This window comes from Apteryx mantelli, chromosome 3 (genome assembly GCF_036417845.1).
Source record: "Apteryx mantelli isolate bAptMan1 chromosome 3, bAptMan1.hap1, whole genome shotgun sequence".
Lineage (NCBI taxonomy): Eukaryota > Metazoa > Chordata > Aves > Apterygiformes > Apterygidae > Apteryx > Apteryx mantelli.
In genome coordinates this window covers 137998165-138018717 of record NC_089980.1, presented here as the reverse complement: position 1 = coordinate 138018717, position 20553 = coordinate 137998165, and the positions used below count along the sequence as shown (strand labels likewise).

Below are 20553 nucleotides of genomic sequence, written 5' to 3'. Positions count from 1 at the left end.
GTGCATTATGTGGTTGGAAACTCATCAGGCATGAGACTACTTTTGTAAAATTATCTTGATGGTAACTACATTCAGTCCAAATTTTCAGTTTGGGAGGAAAAAAGTGTTTCTTGATGTTGTCTTAGGAGATTGTATATGTGCTTCAACATTAATGTAGGTGTGTAGGATTAAAGGGAACATCTGACTGTCACTGTCAACCACATTTCTCATAAACTGATAATGCTCAGCCTTAAAAGATGCCAGTGTCCACAATTCCTGTTTGAAGGCTACTCCAAAATCTTGCTTCTGGAAGTATGACGTTTCTTCATGGCTAATGTAGCCATATCTTTTTATTCTTGCTTAGCTTAAATACTAATTTTTTTCCCCCCATTTCAGTGTTTCTCCATCTCATGTTCTGTAACACTCATTTTTTCTCTCACCTTCCAGCTTCCAGCCAAGCGTCTTGCAAGACAGGCTGTCTGTTCCCTGTCATCGCATTAGCCTTTCCCTAAACCCCTTCTGTTCTCAGGGAAGATGAATTCCAGCTGAATTCCCAGAACTGTACAAACTATTTCCGTCTCACTCTTACTCCCCTGACTTGAAACAGCTTGCTTGATATTTTCTAATATTTTAAACAGACGGGTAGATACCCAGACCTCTTTCTTAAGTATAAAGCTTTTATGAGTTGTGCGAGCATCAGTTTCAGAAAGCCCTTGCTGCAGGTGCTCCTTGTTGAGAAGCGACCTCATTTCATGAGTGCTTCCCCAAGATCAACCAGCCCCAAACCTTCCTTGCGATGCTAATCCGTGAGCCATCTGTGGATCTTTATTATCTTATTATGTGCCTACTTTACTTCTGTTGGGATCAGAAGAATTTAACTGAAGATCAGTTGAACTTCCACGTGTTTAAGCATCTCGCCCGGCCTAACATTACGTATCCTAAAGCCTTTCTAGTGAAAATCTTGCATTGCCAGGTGTCATGATATGAAAGGCAGTCACTGAATTCATCCCTTCCAGTTCCCTTTTTGGCCTAACGTCTCCTACTTTTAGCCTGGCTCCTCTCAGCCAGAAGACCTGTCTGTTCTGGATCCACGCTGGTAAGAGGCCTGTTGGTCCTCAACAAGGAGCCCCCAGCTACGCAGATCAGCTTCCCCCCTTCTGTTCTGCCTTCTGCTGGCAGATTATCGTGCCTCCTGTCCTTTCACGTAATCTGCTCATCATCCTCGTTCGCGCTTGGTCCCTGGCAGTCTTCATTCCCTTTCTCTGCTTATAGGACTGCTTGCAAGATCTCCTTTTTATGCCAACTCTGTTTCATGTCGTCCTTCAGCATAATAAAACTTCCCTCAACTCTTTCTCTGTCCTTGCAACAACCTATTTTTGCTAAGAGGTTTATTCTCGGGTTGTTTCTTTTTTGGGAGGTATCTGAAAATAATAAGGCGTTCATATATTTCTGTCCTCTTCTTTATGGGAATTCCATCACTTCCTACCACAGCCCCTTTTGGTCTTGGATCTTCTCTCCCATGTATCATGTGTAAAAGGGATCCTAGAGATACCCATTTCAGGATGACATAAATCACCTAACTCCTGCGTGCAGTCGTCTCTGCCTCTGCCGCTCTTCAAGTCTTCTCATTGCTTCTTCCCTGCCCTTGACTTCAAGAGGAAAAGCAGACACATTTCTTCACAGGTTCCTGGTTACTGTGGGCAGTTTTGTCGTCTTTCCCGATTGCTGGCTGCTTTGTGTCGAGTCTTTTGAGTGATGCCTCGTTATAGGTATTTTGATTAACTGTCCCTCAGCTGTGATGAAAAGAGGGGAACCTCTTCCTAGACCCAAAGTCATTGAGGATTCAGTTTTTGACCTGGGTTGTCAATTCAAAAGAATGCCTCGATGCTTTATTTATTTATTTATTTATTTTAAAGGTGACCTTATAGACCTTCCTGGAAATGATATCTTTGAATGTCTTCTCTGCATCATTGTCAAACTGCCCCTTTTTTGATGGATATCAAAATGTTTGCAAAAATATGCATCGTGAGTTTTTTCACATTCAGTTGACCTCATCGAATAAATGATAGATTTGCAGGATCAGTAAAAGGCAGGCAGTCATACCTTGCCGACGCCTCAAGTTCCCAAGGGAGGGAAACACGGATATAACCCTCCACTAGAGCACAAGGAATAGAGGATCAGTGTTGAATATCCTGTGAAGCAATTTATTGGCACTTTTCCCAACAGCAAACGTAGCACCTGGATTTATAGAGGTTAATTCTGTCAAAGAAATGAGTCGTCATGATTTGTAGCCTAGAAAATATTTCGCAATTATTCAGGGCATAGACAAAAGACCAGAAATACAAATAAAGGCCAAGACTTCACAGCAGCTGAATCTTTTGTTTTACTCCACAGCGGGTTGTACATCCCGTTCGGTCGGGTGCTCGAGAGCCATGAAACAAGGGGACCCTGTTGGTGTTTGCTTGGGCTTGAGGCAGAGACAGTTATTTTAAATGAGTTAATAAGCGGAGTAGGGAACTGTGATGGTTTGCATGATGGTTTTTTTTTTCTCTCTCTAGGTCACTCAGATGAGTCGCCCAGATTTGATTCTCTTTCTCATGAAATATCTGATGGCTTTGGTAGTTGGAATACCCTCTGTCTTCTGGGTTGGAAGCAAAAAGACCTGTTTTGAGTGGGCTAGCTTCTTCCACGGACGCAGGAAAAAAGAGTGAGTATCGATATGTAATAGAGAAACTTGTCTTCCCTTGTAGTACTGGAAGAGTATTTCTATTTCATTCTTTAGGGAGGCAAAGACAGGAGCAGCTTGCTTGGAAATCTCCTGCTATTCAAAATGGAGCAAGGGAGGGAAGGACACACAGCAGCTCCTGAAAAATCCCAAGGAACTGTCACCATAATTACTTTTTGATCACAGAATCAAATTTACACTGTTTTATCTGTTTTCAAATTTTTTTATTATTATTATTTTTTTTTTTAGAATTGGGATTCAATTGAATACTACAAATTCTCTGCCATTTGCTGAAAGGTGGAACCGAGAGGGTTCATTTATAAAGCTGCCTATCTATCTAACCTCGTCAGATCTTTTAGTGGAAATTAAACGTAAGGCTTTTTTAACAAGGATTAGTAGTTAAAAGCAGTTGTCTGGGCTTTTAATCTTTCCTGTGTGCATCAGACATTTGTATCAAAGCACAGTTTGATAAAATGACTGTGAGAATAGCTTATGGCTTCTTTAAGGTTGAAACTTCGTTTAGGCTGAGGTATGTCATAAATTTAGAGGACAATTTTTATGATTATGTAATAGCTATGAACAGTTGTTTTCATAATCATAAATATTGTCCTGTGAGTAGCTGTTTCAAAATAGATCCACAAATACAGCGAGTGTTTAAGGAGCTGCTCTGTGACTCTGACTTGTCTCTCAGTAGCAGAACTGGCCTTCCGCTGAAGTTAAAGTAAAACCACGTTCTGCAGAGCCGGAGCAAATTTTTCTTTATTCAGAAGATAACCCGGGAAGATATACACACACAGTTAACGAGTTAATACGATTTTAACGCATGTACATGCATTTAGATAGGATTTGCACAGGGGTGACATACTGGCTGGTGGGTAGAAGACCAGGATGGAGATAACGAGGACAGAGGAGGCTGTTTTTCAGGACTGCCTTATCTCGGACGTGCTGTCTCGGGTAAAGAGCTGGGTGGCTCCTGCAGGTGCCACCCTCCGTCCGCTCGTAATTAGGCAGCAGAGCAGCTCCCACACGGAGCAGCCGTCTGGCTGGAGCCGGACTCCTCTGCCCTCAGCTCGGCAGCGAGGGGCAGAGCTGATCCCTCCTCACCTAGTCTGTGATCTCCAGGAGCAAGAGGATTAAGAGGAGGAGCTAGCCGGGGGGAGGAAACCGAACAGGAAAGAAGGAGAGGAAGGGAAAAGGCTTCCCCACAAAAGAAGAGATTAAAAAAAAAAAAGGAACGGATGATGTAGAGGATGTGATAGCACCTCCTTTCATCACGCTACGGCAGAGCAGCCAAGCGTCCGCCTCTCTGCCGGCACTTCAGCAAGCAGAAGAACCGGGGGCTGTGACCACCAATCTAAGGGCTACAGTCCAGTTGCTTGGGTCTTCCGGTATATATTGTATTCGATCTGATATTCTCCTGTCGCTGCCAGTTTTAATCCAGATGCGAAATGCGTCTTTGAGTGAGGAAGTCGCTTCCCTGTTCCCTGAGGGCAGTTCTCCGGGTCATCTAGGCTGGCTGAGTCCCGGCGCTATCCCAAGGATTTTCTTGTAACAATATTCGCAGACTAAGGCCGTAAGCAAATACACTGCAGTTATTCCACATCTAGGCTAGAAGACCAGGTATGGAAGGATTCAAGAATACGGACTTCTGCTAAAATAAAATATCCAAATTTAGAGGTGCTACCAAATTAGGCGAATAGATCCATTATACTGTAAAGAAGTGATCTGGTTTGCCAAGCTGTGATATTTGACTGCTCCACATGTAAAATACTTATGCTTAGAGTGTTGTTACTGTGAATACTTCTATGCCGCTTCCACTGCAGTAATTAACGTCAACTATTCAAATTGCATGTCTCGTTTAGAGTTGTAAATGAGAGTCGTCAAGTGCTGCAAGAGCCCGATTTTGCTCAGTCTCTCCTGAGAGATCCTAACACGCCCATCATCCGAAAGTCAAGAGGCACCTCCACCCAGGGCACCTCCACTCACGCCTCCTCCACCCAGCTGGCCGTGATGGACGACCAAAGGAGCAAAGCAGGCAGCGTCCACAGCAAAGTGAGCAGCTACCACGGCAGCCTGCACCGATCGCGCGATGGCCGGTGCGTTTCGTTCTCCTCAAAATCGTATGCTCAGTTGGCGTGGACGAGCTTCAACGAGCCGCGAGTTTGGCCGTCGTGATGTTTAAAATCAGAAGTTCTGCTGATACTACTACTAATGCTTTCTCTGATTGCATCTCCTCTCCCTCCTAGTGTCTGGGTTGGAAAGAGGAAAAACACGATGACGTTTTCAGAGTCTGCTTTAGTCTTAGTGAATTATGCAGCAGGAATGCATTCCGCACTGTTTTTCCTGCAAACGCAGTGATAACTGTGTTGTGTCATCTGAGTGCATGGGAAAACAGATCTGTCCCCAAATCAGTTTAGTGCTTTTGCGGCTTTTTTTTGTATGTTTGTCTGTTTATAAACTGATTTCGTTTCTGTAACTAGTCATAGCCCTACTGAAGTAAACAATAACAAAAGTTAGCCACTCTAACTTGAGGTGTAATTAAGGATTAGAACTTAATTTATCATCAAGTGTTCGCTCACCTAATTACCAATACTATGCGTAGTACTAGAGTAAGAACCAAGCTGCATAAAGGGATGAAACGATTTGCCTGAGGCTGCGTGAGCTAAATGAATGAGCTAAACGGCAACTTTTTGTCATAAAAGCAGAGGGTTTGTGTGTGTGCGTGCGTGTGCACACGCACCGAGATTTATCTACATTCTTTCGTGACTGTGGCGGTAATAATAATTGTCCTCTGCTTTTGCAAATTAGGTACACTCCCTGCAGCTACAGAGGCGTGGAAGAAAGACTACCTCACGGCAGCATGTCGCGACTGACTGATCATTCCCGGCACAGCAGTTCCCATCGGCTTAACGAACAGTCGCGTCACAGCAGCATCAGGGATCTCAGCAGCAATCCAATGACACACATCACGCACGGGACCAGCATGAACCGCGTTATTGAAGAGGACGGAACCAGCGCTTGATCTGCTCTCGTTGTGAAGGCGTCCTTCGTGTGGTCGCACGGCTCGCGGTCCGTTTCTCAGTGATGTGATAACGCTCAGTATTATCATGCCTCTCATCGGGTGCTGATTTTTGTGCATCAGGAAGCCAAAAATGGCGCATTCGTTCTAAAGCCAGCGTTTCTTGTACTCGCACCGGAGCTAGAGTGTTGGGCAATCTTGAATTATCGAGTAAAAAGCTGGCTGAACCTATCAGTAGGTAATTATTTATTTGATAACTGTTATTTTCCCGTCAGACACCACTGCTGAGTTTCTCATGCGTTGTTTAAAGAAATCTCCCCCGCCTTCCAGCGCGCCTACGTGTCACTAAGTGTCACCCTTGAAAACTCGCCGGCAAGGTCACGGTGAGGGGTGTTCAAAGAGGCATAAGGAAACTCTTGAATCCTGAGGGAATTCTTCCACGCAACTGCTTTGTCTCCGATTAGATAATAAACTGGTGCTCGTTTGCATCAAGCGCCGAGGGAGGGCTGCAAATTAAACACCGCAGAGAGGACATCTGGGAGAAAACGGCAGGCGTTTTTAAGCGATTACACTGGAAACGCAACACAGGAATGAGCGTTTTGGAGAAGGAAAGGAAGCTCCGCTGCCGGTCACCGGCTCTTACCAGAGCTGTTGAGGCTCAGTTGTCGGGATGGGATGGGGAGGGGGGGACAGCGAGAGGCAGGGAAGGGTGATTTTTGTATAACTTGTATCGTCCTTGCTTTTTTACAAAATACTATTTAAATTTTCTACTTGTTTACAGTTTATGTAGGAAGAGATCGATTTTAAAACCAGTTACCTAGATAATAATCAGCCACTTATTTTTAGATTAATGTACAAAAGCTGAGATTGCCTGTTCCTGGCCTATTTAAAAAAAAAAAAAAATAGAAAACCTGAATTTGTCACCCAAACCGGGATGTGCAGCCTTTTCCTTACGAACAGAACGGATCCAGTTCACCACCCCCCCAGCCTGGGTGAGGAGAGCTTGGGCCAAACCAGACGCAAGGGGTTTCATCGGAGACGGCCCACCTTCCTCGCAAAATCCCAGCTGGTTTCCGCGCGGGTTCACCTTCTGTGCGGAGCAGGAGGTTAGAAAAGGGGGAGGAAAATCACGGCAGGAGCTTTTTTTTGTTGTTGTTTTCCATTCCCTGCTCTAGATTCAGAGGCGAGAATGCTCAGTTTTTGGTCTGGGGTAAATTGTTGTGGGTAAATAATTTGCTGAGGTTCGTCAAGTCGCTGTTGACGCTGCAGGAGAAAGTCAAGGCGAGCTTCGGAAGGTGTGGTAGATCCTTTGGAGCAGCTACTGTAAGGTTCGTTCACCGTGAGGAAACACCGATCACATTTAAACCTACCTCAGTGATTACTACAGGTCACTGCTGGGAAACGAACACTTATCTTTTCGTTGTCCTTATATAATTCCCGTTTTGACCTGTTTAAGGCAGGCTGAGAAGCCTCCGTAGGTGCTCGGAGGGCACAACCTCAAGGGCAGAAGCGGGGCAACGACCACGGTGTGCGCTTGAGCTAATGGGTATGAAAAGTCTTTTGGGTGCTTTAGACCGGCAAAACTACAGTTCCCGGGGAGCCACAAAGGCGAAACCCTTTCTTCGGATTTCGCTTCCGCTATATGACTTTATTAACGCTTCCGAGGGATGATAGCTTTTAAGAATTTGGATTTGCAAAAGGGGCCGGTTACGAGTCTTTGTAAACACCGGAACTGAACTGGATACGGTCAAATCTCTCTGTTGATCTTGGCTCAACTTGCAGCGTCTGTTTTCCAGCTGTAGCGACGCTTTGCCTCGCTTAGAGTCAGGGAGGGGGAACGATGTAGATTTTGAAGGTCTCTTATTTGGAAGTTGTTCATCTGCGAGGTTTAACCCTCGCGGATCCGGGCTGTTTCCAGATGGGTACGTCCGAGCTCTTCCTTGCTCCGGCGTCCCGCGCCTCTCGCCCCAGTGAGCGGGCTGAAACGCACGGTGCTGCCCGTGGCTGGGGCTTTTCCCCCACCGCTGCCATCCCAAGCCCCCTCCTTTTACCTTCGCAGCCCGGACTGGTGCCCCGCGCGCTGCCTCTGCAAAAACATCCCTCCCTAGGACGGCAGAGCCTTTGCCGAACGACCGCTTCAGGTTTCGCGCGGCCGATCGTCCCAGCCCGGACAGGCTCGAACATGAAATCCAGCTTCTAGGCCAGCGTAGCTGTTCCGTAAAGGGGGTCGGGATTTATCCTCCCGGGCCGTTACTCCGAGGTGGGATGTTTTCCGAGGGGTTTTGGGGGTTGTTTTTTTTTTTTTTTTGCCTGTTGTGAACTGCTGCAGCCTCCGGATGCCGGAGATCCTGGTGCATCGAGCGGCACCGCCGACCCTTGGTGCGGGTTTTGCCTCTGCGTACACGTGCATGTCGCCGTCTCGGCTGATGCCCGACGGGGGCGGAGGTGCCAGGGCTGGCGGGAGCCGTGCCGAGGGGGCGCGTGGGGCTCCGCACCCAATGTCCGCTGCTTTTACCCCCCCTCAGCGCTTGCTAGGCTCGTTTACAGTAGTCCAGTGTCGGTTTTGTAACATTTAATTTTTAGCACTTTACCTGTGAGTGTACCAACTGATTCCGTTGTAGCGGGTGTACGTTTTAATTTTAGACCTTTGGAAGTTTTTAATAAAATGATGGAAAAATCCCAGTCTCCTCGTTAACAGCCTTGCACGAACTCGAGCGAGCACGGCGGCGAGCTCACGACGGGCAGCAGCGCTTGCAGCCGTTCAGCCGCCGGCAGTACGCGAGCGCCGGGAGCCCCCGCAGGGGGGAAGCCAAGCTGGAAAAGCCGATTTGAAGGATCTGCGAGGGCGGAGGGGGGGACGTGCTCGAAGGGAGGAAGGGAAACGCCACAGCACCAAGCGAGCGAGGGGAAGAGCCGCCTCGGCCCGGCGCGAGAAAAAACCGACACGCGGCAGCGGGCCCGGCCCGGAAGCGTGCGCCGGGCTTCGCCCCCAGCCCCGCTGGTTTTTACAGTAACGCTCGGCGCACGTTCGACTGATGTTCTGGCTCCGGTTTGGGCGCTTGGGGGTCTTTGCAAACACCCACCTGGCCCTAACGGTGTCCTGCCCGCGCCGCTTTCCCGCGCTTGCTGCTTTCCCGTGCTGCTTTCCCGCGCCTGCCGCTTCCTTCCCGCCGCGCGCGGCGCTGGGCATGGGGCTCCGCTCGGCGAACAGCAAGCTGCTCCCTCCTCGCCCGTCCCTTTGCTGTTTTAGCCAGCGCCTCGCACCTCGGCTCTTTGCCCCCGCGACGCGCCCTGGAGTGGAGGCGTTTCTAAGTGGCTGCCTCCGGCTTGCTGCCCCCTTGCAAACGGTTTCCCTAAGGCGTTGCTTGGGCGGCTCTGAACAGGAGCCCGCTCGGATGCTCGGCAAAGCGACGGGCAACGTCCAGGCACCTGAAATGGGGGGAGACCCCGGGACGGGGGAACTCGGTGCCTGGGGCGCCGAATGCTCATCAGCCTCTGCCCCAGCTCTTGTAATGTAATGGCTTAAAAATCATCACACGTAACCTAAGTCCGGATCCAGTGAGGATTCGCAGCCTTGGAGCTGGGGCGCCGCGTCTGCTCCGTGCCAGGGGAGCAGAGACCCAGCAAAAGGTTACGGCCAGGCACTCTAATTCTGCATTTCTAGCCCCAAAATTAGGGTGATGGCTTCTCCCCCCACCCATCACCTTTCTCTATGATTTTGGATGTTTTAGGCTTGCAGGGTTTGGCTTTCGTTGCCTTGTTGCCCTTTGGGGTCACATCGGTTTAACCAGAAAAATGAGTCTGATTCCGCTTTGCTCAGCTGCCAACGACCAGGCAACATCTGCGGGCTCCAGCGGGAAGAGCAGCCGAGGGCTTTTCTTATTTCCCATCGATCCGCCCAACCGGCACAACCCGGGGCAGAGCCAGCCGGTCCCGTCCTCTCCTACGCCACGGGGAAACAACACTGGTGCCTGCGGCAGCCACGCTGAAAACGAGGGGATTTCGGGTCTTGGCACCCACCCTAGGAAGGGGTCAATCCAGACTGCTGCTCATGGGCTCTCATCCTGTCCGGCCTTTTCCGAAGGGCGTTTCCAACCCTGACGGTGGCAGGAGGAAGCTGGTGAGCGCGACTCAAACCCCTCCTGGGAGTCTGCATGGAAACGAGAAGGAGCCTAAACAGCTTATTGGGGTTTAATGTCGTTATTTAAAGCAATCTGGTCTTTCCGGAGGCAGCTCGCTAGTCACGTGCCCTTTTTTTGTAACACCAAGAACAGGATTAGCCGAAAGCCCCCAAAAATCCCCGTTGCTCCAACCCTCCGGGTTATCTGCCTGTCGGGGATCAGCCGGGGGAGAAAACACTACGTAGAGCTGGAAAACCCGCGGCTAAAACTCCCGCACGTTGCTGCAACACCTTCCCCGAAGCCCTGCGAGAGGCTCCGCAGCCCCGGCAGCGCCGGCGGCTTTTGCAGCGCCGGCTCCATCCCCCATTAACTCGATTAATTTGAGCATTGATCAAAATAGTCAAATTAGTCATCGTGCCCAGCGGTGCGGCTGGGACGGGGGCGGAAGGAGCTGTACCCATCCCGGGAGCGCGCGTGTGCCCGACGCTGGCCGAGGCCCCCACGGATGCTCCTTGGGTGGGAATAATTATTTTTGCCCGCATCCGTAGGGACGCGGGAGCCACAGGGGCGCCGGGGCCACTCGGGCCCGAACCCGGCTCCTCTGGGGTGCAGCCAGGGCCGGGTCCCTCCGCGGCGCAGCCCCATCACCCCGTAAAAGCAGGGAAAAATAGGAAGAATCCGGCGCAGCCCGTGAAAAGCAGGACTCGCGAGGGCCCGCGGGGATTTGCAGTGCAATAGTGCCACCCCGTGGGACGGCCAAGGATGGGGATGGTGACACGTGGGACGGGCCCCGGGGTGGCGGGGTGGTGGCATCAGGGGCCGCAGAGGTCTCCCACGGTGGGGGGACCCGAGCCTCACCTGCAGGGACGAACAAGTTATGTGGTTCCCAGGGGGGTGAAGGAAGCTAGTGAGATACCAAATACCCCAAAACCCCATTTAATTCGGGACGCTCTTGAGCTGCCAGGGGGAGCCGGGAGGCGTTTGGGCTGGGGGCTCATAATTGCTCCACAGGTTTTTCTGCTCTTTCTTGAGTTTTGCTGTTGGCCAGGTCAGCGAGGGGGTGCTGGGCTACACAGACTCATCCTCCAATCCATGTTCTGGTGTTTTTTTCTCTGGGAAAAGAGGGACCCCTTGCAAACCCTCAAGCACATCTGCAGAGGAAATGGGGAATTTCAGGAACAAGCTCAAGGACCCTGATCCCACCAGTCCCCATCCACGTTGCCCTTTGCTCCTCTGTGTTTTCTCCTCCACCTTTCCTAGTTTGGTGGAGAAGCACCTTGCAAGCCCCCCTGGAGGGTCTGCACCAGCCCGTTGGACCATGGTGCTGTGCCCGTGTTATGATGATGCCAGAGAGTGATGCTGGTGACACAGGGGGGAGTCCCCGACCCTCATCCAAGTCCCACCACCTCGCCATGGTGCCAACAAGCTGGTGCAGCTCCTGTCCTCGCAAGGAAGCTGAAACACAGAGCAGTTAAACACATGTCATGGGGTGAGTCTGGTGGTTTTGGAGAGCTAAAGCCTCCTGGTGCCCAGCTGGATGCTCTTTGCTCCCGGCAAGCAGCAGCAAGTCAGCCCTAAATCACAGAATCAGTAGGGTTGGCAGAGACCTCTGGAGATCACCTGGGCCAATCCCCTGCTCAAGCAGGGTCACCTCAAGCAGCTTGCCCAGGACTGTGTCCAGTCAGGTTTTGAATATCTCCAAGGAAGGAGACTCCACAGCCTCTCCAGGCAACCTGCTCCAGTGCTCTGTCACCCTCACAGGAAAGAGGTTTTTCCTCATGTTCACACAGAACTTCCTGTGTTTCAGTTTGTGCCCGCTGTCCCTCGTCCTATTGCTGGGCACCACTGAGAAGAGTCTGGCCCCATCCTCTTGACACCCTCCCTTCAGATACTTAGACACATTGATGAGATCCCCCCTTAGTCTTCTCTTCTCCAGGCTGAACAGTCCCAGCTCTCTCAGCCTTTCCTCCTATGACCAGACGCTCCAGCGCCTTCATCCTCTTAGCAGCCCTCCGCCAGACTCGCTCCAGTAGCTCCATGTCTCTCTTGTACTGGGGAGCCCAAAACTGGACACAGTACTCCAGATGTGGCCTCACCAGGGCTGAGTAGAGGGGGAGAATCACCTCCCTCGACCTGCTGGCGACACTCTTCCTCATGCACCCCAGGATACCATTGGCCTTCTTGTTCACAAGGGCACATTGCTGCCTCATGCTTAACTTGGTATCCACCAGGACCCCCAGGTCCTTCTCCGCAGAGCTGCTTTCCAGCAGGTCAACCCCCAACCTGTCCTGGTGACTGGTGTTATTCCTCCCCAGGTGCAGGACCCTGCACTTCCCTTTGTTGAATTTCATGAGGTTCCTCTCCGCCCACCTCTCCAGCCTGTCCAGGTCTCTCTGAATGGCAGCACAGCCCTCTGGTGTATCCGCCACTCCTCCCAGTTTTGTATCATCGGCAAACTGGCTGAGGGTGCACTCTGTCCCTTCATCCAGGTCACTGATGAAGAAGTTGAACAAGACTGGACCCAGTACTGACCCCTGGGGGACACCGCTAGCTTCAGGCCTCCAACTAGACTCTGCACCGCTGATCACAACCCTCTGAGCTCTGCCATTCAGCCAGTTCGGGAGGGACTGGAGCATCTGGTCATATGAGGAAGGACTGAGAGAGCTGGGACTGTTCAGCCTGGAGAAGAGAAGGCTGAGAGGAGATCTTATCAACGTGTACAAGTATCTGAAGGGAAGGTGTCAAGAGGATGGAGCCAGACTCTTCTCAGTGGTGCCCAGCGACAGGACAAGAGGCAACGGGAACAAACTGAAACACAGGAAGCTCCATCTGAACATGAGGAAAAACTTCTTTCCTGTGAGGGTGACAGAGCACTGGAACAGGTTGCCCAGAGAGGCTGTGGAGTCTCCTTCTCTGGAGATATTCAAAACCCGCCTGGACGCGATCCTGTGCAACGTGCTCTAGGTGACCCTGCTTGAGCAGGGGGGTTGGACTAGATGATCTCCAGAGGTCCCTTCCAACCTCAACGATTCTGTGATCATCTGGTCCAACCCCTCTTCTCCAGCAGGGGCACCTAGAGCACCTTGCCCAGGACCATGTCCAGACGGCTTTTGAATATCTCCAAGGATGGAGATTCCAGAGCCTCTCTGGGCAACCTGCTCCACTGGGGGGACTTTGCTGTTCCTCCCACCCTGCTCTTGTCCCCTCCAGTCCACCAGTGCCAACTGTCCTCATCCTGCCATGGAGTCCCTTGTCCCATACGGGTATTTAGGGGCTGTGGCACAGGTCCTGACATGCTCCAAGCCACCCTGGAGACCAGCCACAGATTTGGAAACTGTGCAGCCTCCTTCTTGGTGCTTCCTGGGAGCATCTGGGTGGCTGCGGGAAGCACAGAGGGTGGCTGGGCAGCACGGCCGGGCTGAGCCTTCGGTGCAGCACCCCTCTGAACCTGAGCCAGGGCTTTCTCCTTGCTTTTCAAGCCATCTGTCCGGATTATCTATGTCAAAATCATGGATATTATTATAGCCTATTATTCTGGCATGCTCCGAAGATGCACATCCGTAAGGAGTGCAGGTGCATGAACGCGCTGCAGGGCTGAGCAGAGACCCCCAAGAGAGGGTTTATTGCTGCTTCTTTAAAATAGCTCTTTAAAAAAACAGCGGCAGTGTTTCCATCTCCGTGCCGGTGCCCCGGTGCTTTGGCATCCTGTACGGCCCCGACATGCCCCGCGAGAGGGAATAACCCGGGAAATCCTTTCGCCGTCGATGGCTGGTGCAGCCCAGAGCCCCGACGTGCCACACGTGGCCGTCTTCCCCCGTTCCGAGAAAAACGGCTAATCCTTTGGGAATAACAGCCGTAAGCCTCTTAGCCGGCTGCACTATCAATGCAGTTGCTGATGAGCTGGTTAAAAGCCAATGGAAAAGATTAAATTCCCCTCCGGAGTGGGGCCCCCAGAGCCGCCCCGGGGTGGCCGCTCACCCCGGCGCCAGCCAAAAAGCCCTTGCTGGGGTCAGCAGGGCTCTGGGCTGCCGTTTCCGGCCACTTGGCAAGGAAAAGGGGGAAAAACCAAGCTAGCGCTGACCTTTGCTGCTGTTCTTCCCCTTCCTCATCCTCATCCTCATCCTCCCCTGCTGCGCCTGTGCTGGCCCTGTTGCCACCTCTAACCCAGCCTGGCTGTTTTGGGGATCTCTCAGAGGGTCCTTGCCAGCCCGGGGAGGTGGTCCCAGCTCCGAAGGGTGCAGGAGAGCACGGGGACACTGCATGGCACCAACCGCTAGAGAGAAAAGTGGCCAAAATCACCGTCTCCCCGCCGCGTTTCCAGGCGCTTCGATTCCCTCGTGGAGGCGTGGTACGGCCTGAGGATCCATCCAACTCGGTGCATCTTCTGTTCGCCTTGAAACCCCACGATGACGTCCTGAGGGCACAGGGGAACTGGTGCCGGGTCCTGTGAAAGGTGGCTCGGAGGCGTCCACTCTTCCTGCGGGGACATCTTTCTCCATGGCGTTAGATTCGCTCGGTTGGAAGGCCGTGCCCAGGTCTCCACCAGAAGCACGGTTCCTCATTTAAGGTGACTCAGGTTCGGTGAAGTTACTTTGCGTAACGTCAATATGAAACAGCAGCAATGTCCAACCTACACGGTGGCAGCGCCAAGCGGCTCCCGGTGAGGCTGAGGGCAGCTCTGCTGTTGCTCTTGCACCACCGCAGCGTGCAGAAGCCACCCCGTCCCCACGTCGCCCAGGCTGAGAGCCCCCTGCATGGGACTGGTGGGACCTGGGTGATGCTGGGACACCAACCGACCTCCCAGCTCTGCTGGATGTGGACCGGCAGCCCCTAAATAAATAGCAGCGGTCGGCAGAGCCTGTCTCGCTCCCGGTCTCTCCCTTCCCTAGAAGAGACATAGTGGCTGATACCCACCAAGTCACGTCTTGAAGGTGGTTGGACTCGGCCTGGGAAGGTCTCAAGCCCAGGTCCACCACCCACAATATATCTGGGACCATCCATCTGCCGTTTGGCCTGCTTGGGCCATCCCGTGTGGAGATGCTCCGATGGCGAAGGCTGGACACTTCTTTGTGGTTTTACACTATTATTTGTTGTCTTTGAAGTAGAAAACGGGGCAGTTTGCAGTCCCAGCGCTCAGCTCAGCACGGCCCGGCAGCAGCTGACATTTATCCAGATTATTTCTCATGGCTCTTCCAGTGGTGACAAGGGAAGCGACGTCTCCTGCGGGAGAGGAATACTCATTAATACTCAGCTGAGCTTCCTCCAGAGCTGCATTAATTAACCAGCCGGGCAGCCTGGTGAGAGCAGAAACGAGATCCCTCCGTGGCAAAGCAGGGCAGAAAGCACACCAGGGTTGGTGAAGGAGGGCTGGAACCGGGATCAAATTTGGAGACCCCAGACGCAGCCTTGGTTTCACATCTCCTCCTGCAATGTATAATATCTGCATTGATATGTGTGTGCGTGTCTAATGCTCAGGGTCTCGCACCAAGGGAACTGCTCCGAATGTCTCCTCTGAAGCCATGGAGATATCCGGAGACGGGACCTGATTGCAGAGCTGCAGCTTGGTTTGAAGCGTGGCATGGAAGCAGTAAATGCTCCATATTTCTGCAGAGACTTCAAAAGCTCTGATGACACCCGGTCAGCTTCAGCCTCTCTTTACCACTTATTTATTTGCAATAGTGCCGCTAGATGTGCCCTAATATTTCCCTCTTCCTTTCCAAAATCGGAGATATGGATGGTCTGAAGGTGGGCTTGAAACCCCGCGGGGCTTCCAGCCTGCCAAACTTGGCCTGGGGTCTCATTCTGCTGGGTGCTGGGCCAACGTCTGAGCACCCCTCTTGTAAAATGCTTTAAAATAAAGAGATGAGCTGGACAAGGGGTGGGAAAAAGGAAAATCATCCCTCCCTGGTCCCGGCTCCTTTCTCCTCCTCTGTCTTTGGTTCTCACCATATTATATTTATTTATATTATTCGACTTCCCGTGTTGGAAGGTGGCCGCAGACTGGTGTCCTGCCGGTGCTGAGCGCTTCGCGGACGTGGCGCTCGTCTCCCCGTCGCCCTGTCTCCGCGGTGGGTTTGAGCAGCACGGGACAGCAGACGGTGAAGGGATCAGGAGGCAAACGGCGCATCCCACCGCAACACCGGGAGCCTCGGTAGATAAATAAGCGGAATTGCTTGGAATTTGGCCAGAAACCCATCGCGCTTGCAGAAAGGAATGTGCCCAACTGAGCTGGCACCACAGCCGGGAACGCCGTCCCGGCTCACGCCAACGGCGAGGCTGGAGATGCCTGGTGGCTCCCGCCTTGAAGGCCAGTGTTGCCCGGCCTCCCGGCAGGGTTTCTCCTGCTCGTGCCAGATTTGCTGCGTTTTTCGGCACGGGAGCAGGCTCATCCCGGGCGCCGCACGGAAGCGGGCAGAGATTTCCATGCCACTTGGCACGGCGAGCTGTTGCCCTCTGCGGGGAGGACACCGAGCCGGGCGGCTCCGGAAAGCGGCTTCGACGCGGGGCCAAGACGCCGCAGCCGGCGGCTCCCGCGCACCCTTCGAGGTCCGTCGGGCGGCCGGGGCGAGGCGAGCCCCGTCCTGGGCCGCGGCGGCGCGCGAAGCCGTGGGGTCACCTCCCGCTCGGAGCCGCCGTCGGGGCCGTCGGGCCCCAGCGGGGCTCGCTGCGTAGGCTTAAGTTATAGGTCTCCCTAGGTGCAGACGCGCGCCGATGCGCGCACGCACGTCGCGGAGCGCAGCGCTCGCTCCGCCCGCGCTCGGGACGTCGCCAAACGCTCGGGCGGCTCCGACGGCGGGTGTCGCTGCCCGGTGCCGGGTCCCCGGTGCCCGGTGGCCGCCAGGGGGCACCGTGCGCCCGTTTTTGGGAGGGCGCCGCTTCCCACAATGCAGCGAGCCGGGCCGGGGGCCGCGCTCGGCTCCGCGCTCCGCGCTCGGCTCCGCGCTCGGCTCCGCGCCGCGCTGCGGCCGCAGGGCGACCCGCGCTCCGCGCTCCGCCAGGTAAGCGCTGCCCCGCGGCTGCTTTGGGGGGGCTTTTCTTAAAAAAAATAAAATAAAAAAAAAATAGTGGGGGGGGTCATTTAAAAAAAAATATTTTTTTTTCTTTTTTTTTCTTTTAATTGCTTCTGGCTCGCCCCGCTTTTTCCTCCTGCTCCGCGGGGCAGGGGGGCGCCGGGGGCCTGCGGGGAGGAAAACTAGAGCAGCTTTTGCCGGGAGGAATCGCTCGCGGGTGGGAAGGAGGCGAGAGACCCCCCCAAAGCGGAGACTTGGCTTCGGATGCTCCTGGGCGAGGGACCTGGGGCGCTGCCCCTGGGGTCCCGATAAACCTCCTGGCTTTTTGGGACTCCTCCATCGCTCCTGTGCCACCGGGCTGATGCCTTGTCCTGGGACGGGGGTTACAGCCTGGGGGGGGAGCGGATGTGCTTTGGGGGTCCCCACGGCCCCGCTCGCCGCCTCCTGCCCGGTTCCCGAAACCCCGTTTCGCGAGCGATGGATCGGGAGATGCTCGCGACTCGCCAGCTCCCTGCTTCTACCCAGAGCCGTGTTTGCAGTTGGCTTGTTGTTTAAAGTCATGGTTTTGCACAGAGCAGCGTTAAAGGCATTTCTGCGCCAGGGAGGGAAGCTGGGCTAAAGCAAACAAACGTGGGTTTCGTCGCGTTGGGGTTGGCTTCGTTTTCCACCCCGCGCCCTGCCGCTGCGAACGTTTCGACGTGCAACCTTGCACCTTCAAACTTGTCTCCGTGATGGAGCAAAAAAAAACTTCTGCTCCTTTCTGCAAGACCTCGCTGCTTCCCTGGGGTTAAGGGAGCTGCTCTTTCCCTGTGCCTCGTGCGTGCTTCGTTTCGGCGTTGCTCCTTTGGCCCCCCGGCTCGGCTGATGCGGGGAGAGGGGGGGCTCGGGGGTCCCCCTCCGGCCCGTTCCCGTGGGAGCAGCTCTGGCGCTCGGAGCAGAGGTGCAGCCGAGGTGGCAAGTCCGCCGGCTGCCGAGCCCCCCGCTCGGGGCTGTGCGCAGACGTCACGTTCGGTGCCGCTCGGCTCGGCAGGATGCTGTAAAAGAAGGAAAATGGGGTTATTTTTGTCCCTGGAAGTGTGTGCAAAAACAACCCCCCCCCCCCCCGAGATATTCCCTTGTGCGTTCGCACCGCTGCGGACCCCAACACAGACGAGGGGGGACGGGAGCCCATTGACCCCCTAGTTACGGGGCCGGGGGAGGCTGCGGCTTCTTTGCTTTCCAGCTCCGAATCTACGGCCGAGACTTAAAAACAACGTCGTTTATTAAACGTGGTCAATCTTATAAGAAAAGGGATGAATCCTAGGTGCCAGCGTACGCGGTGCCTGCAAAACGGTGCTGCGTCGGAAGGGAGGCGAGATTTTTACACGCTGCGCAGATTCCCATATGTTAGCCATAATATTTCCAGCACGCAGATTTTTTTTTTTCTTTTTTACGGTGCATACGCTCGCATTTCTATATAAACAAATACACGGGAAGCAAAACTGGAGCTGGCAAGAGGGAACGGAGAACGGAGAAGCGCGCGGGGATTCTTCTCCGGCAGGCCGCCTCGCTCTCTGCGAGTGATCTCCAGCTGATCAGTCCTCACGAATTAGCCGTGATGGACTCAGGGTTTTCCCGGCATTTGTGTGCGTTATAGGTGATCTTGTCTTTCCTCCGGAAGGTTTTTGGGTCCTTTAAGCCAGTCTTCACGCGCCGGGGGGTCGGGAGCATGGAAATGTAATCATCCCTCTAGCAAAGTTGGATGTTTTTAGCTGGTAAAGCCATACGTAGCCGGTTGCTTTGATTTGCTCCCCTCTGGTGTCCTGGTGACATCCCGCTCTGTTTTTGAGGAGAAATATGCCTGTAGAAACAGGCTCTTTCCAACTTTGCTCCTGCCCATGAACTTGAATCAATAGTGTACGGCCAAAATATGAATATGAGGGGGCCTCTGCCCCTGTGGCACTACCATGAATTTTGGGGGCAACTTTGGTTTCATTGCTCGGACAGGCAGTGCATCCCCAAAAGGATTTTTGTGGTTGTTGGATGAGCTGTAATTGAAGGTTCATGGTTGCTTCCTTCATCTCTTGTATTTCCCTGCTCTCCTTCGGGAAGGAGAAAAGTATTTGCGGTCCTTAGGCAGCATTTTTCTTTACGAAGTCTGTAGCGATGCTTTGGTGGGTCCCCAGGCCCTCGTGTACGGTCACTGCTGCTCTGGGAAACGGCGGCACCTACAAACGGGGGGGAATTTGGCATTTTGGAGAATAAGGTAGTGCTTCCAGCGCGGCTCGTGGTTCAACCAGTCCGTGCCTCCAGCAGGCCTGAGCTGGAAGCAAGGGGCTCGCTGGGGAGCTTGAAGCCCTGCGCCAGGCCCCGCGGTTTCGCGCTGGAGTAACTCGCTCGCCCGCCAAACGGCCAGCGTGCCGGGGTGCGCAGCCAGCTTGCCGCGGGAGCCTGGCGGCAAGCGGCGCTGGCTCGCGTTGGACGGACCCGACAAGGCGGTGGGAGCACGTCCCGGGGCCGGGAGAGCGCGGGCTCCGTGTCTGCGTGAACACGGCGGAAAGAGGAATTGCCTCTGGCGATGCCGAGGGGTGACGCCAAGGCTCGCGGCGGGGCGCTGGGGCGGCCGTGCCAGCTCCGTCCCTGTGAGGTCGCGCATTCGGTTGCAGGGCGGATATAAACGCTGTTATTTAGCAAGGGTAAGGAGAAAGTAAGGAAATAACCAGGAACCTATGGAACGGCCTCCTGGGCGCCCGCGGCAGGCGCTAAATGCTGCTGCTGCTTTGCAGCGCTCTGTGCCTGGCTGCGCGCTACGGCCTCGCACGAGCTCCGTGCAGGCATCGCGTCTCGCTACGGTCCTGCCAAGCCTTTAGATGATCCTATATAAATAGGGTAAAAAATACCTCCTGGGGTGCCCTGAGTGCTGCTGGCCTTGTGCTCTGCGAGTCCTGGATTTTAAACCTGGCTCTGCAGAGGAGTCCCGGGGGGGCACACGTGCTGGGCCTGGGTCGAAGGGTTTGTCCGCGTACGTCGGCGGTGGGATCAGGGCCCAGGCTGTGCGCTTCTGACGCTCTCGACGTGTTTTTGCTCTCGCTTGGCTGGCGTTGCCGCGATTTCTTACCGCCGAAAATGAGAAAGCCCTGGGGAAAAAAAAACAAAAAACAAAACAACCAATTTTTTTTCCCCGCCAACCTTCATTTCACAGTTCACCTTTCTTTCTGGATGTAATTTCTGCTGGGACTTCTGGCTTCCTAGAGAAAGGGTAAAAAAAAGAAAAAGAAAAGGGGAAAAAAAAAGAAAGCAGACCTTTAATAATAGATCAAAAATGAGATTAAGCAGTAAGTCAACCCTCCCCTCCGCTCTCGCTTCCCAAAAAGCAACCACCAAAGAAATTGCAAATCAGGTTGAGAAAGGGGAGCGAAAACAATGGAGATCAAGCTGGATGTTAAGTATAGATGAGGTGTTTATATTTTATTTAGTGGCTGTGTGCTGCCACCCTCCTCGGAAAGCCAAATTTCTGGCTGTGATTAATAAAACGATAGGACCGAACTGGAAGGGGGAGGATGGAGCAAGCTGGAGGTGAATTTAGCGGGCAGCATTATCAGGCTCGAGCAGGGATTATTGCTTTGCGGAGCTCAAAGCTGCGTGGTGAGACACGAATGTCCTGGAGAGGAGGAACCCAGCGTCGAGGCCGTCAACCCCAGGCCCGGTCTGGTTTGCCGG

At 53.5% G+C, this 20553-nt stretch overlaps 2 protein-coding genes across 4 annotated transcripts in view; both read left to right on the top strand.

Moving 5' to 3' along the window:
* The window catches only part of FZD3 (frizzled class receptor 3), a 60561-nt gene extending 52166 nt beyond the window's left edge, over positions 1-8395 (top strand). For 2 of the 3 annotated variants that reach the window (XM_067294449.1, XM_067294451.1), the window contains 3 exons: positions 2538-2686; positions 4567-4800; positions 5513-8395. In XM_067294449.1, the coding sequence (XP_067150550.1) occupies positions 2538-2686; positions 4567-4800; positions 5513-5726 (597 nt within the window). In that variant the 3' untranslated portion in view covers positions 5727-8395. The remainder of the gene's footprint in view (positions 1-2537; positions 2687-4566; positions 4801-5512) is intronic. The other variant, XM_067294450.1, reaches the window with a different exon arrangement.
* Positions 8396-16767: 8372 nt separating this feature from the next.
* Positions 16768-20553, top strand: part of EXTL3 (exostosin like glycosyltransferase 3) — a 142991-nt gene continuing 139205 nt past the window's right edge. The window contains exon 1 of the mRNA XM_067294448.1: positions 16768-16842. The gene's annotated coding sequence lies outside the window, so the exon portion shown is untranslated. The remainder of the gene's footprint in view (positions 16843-20553) is intronic.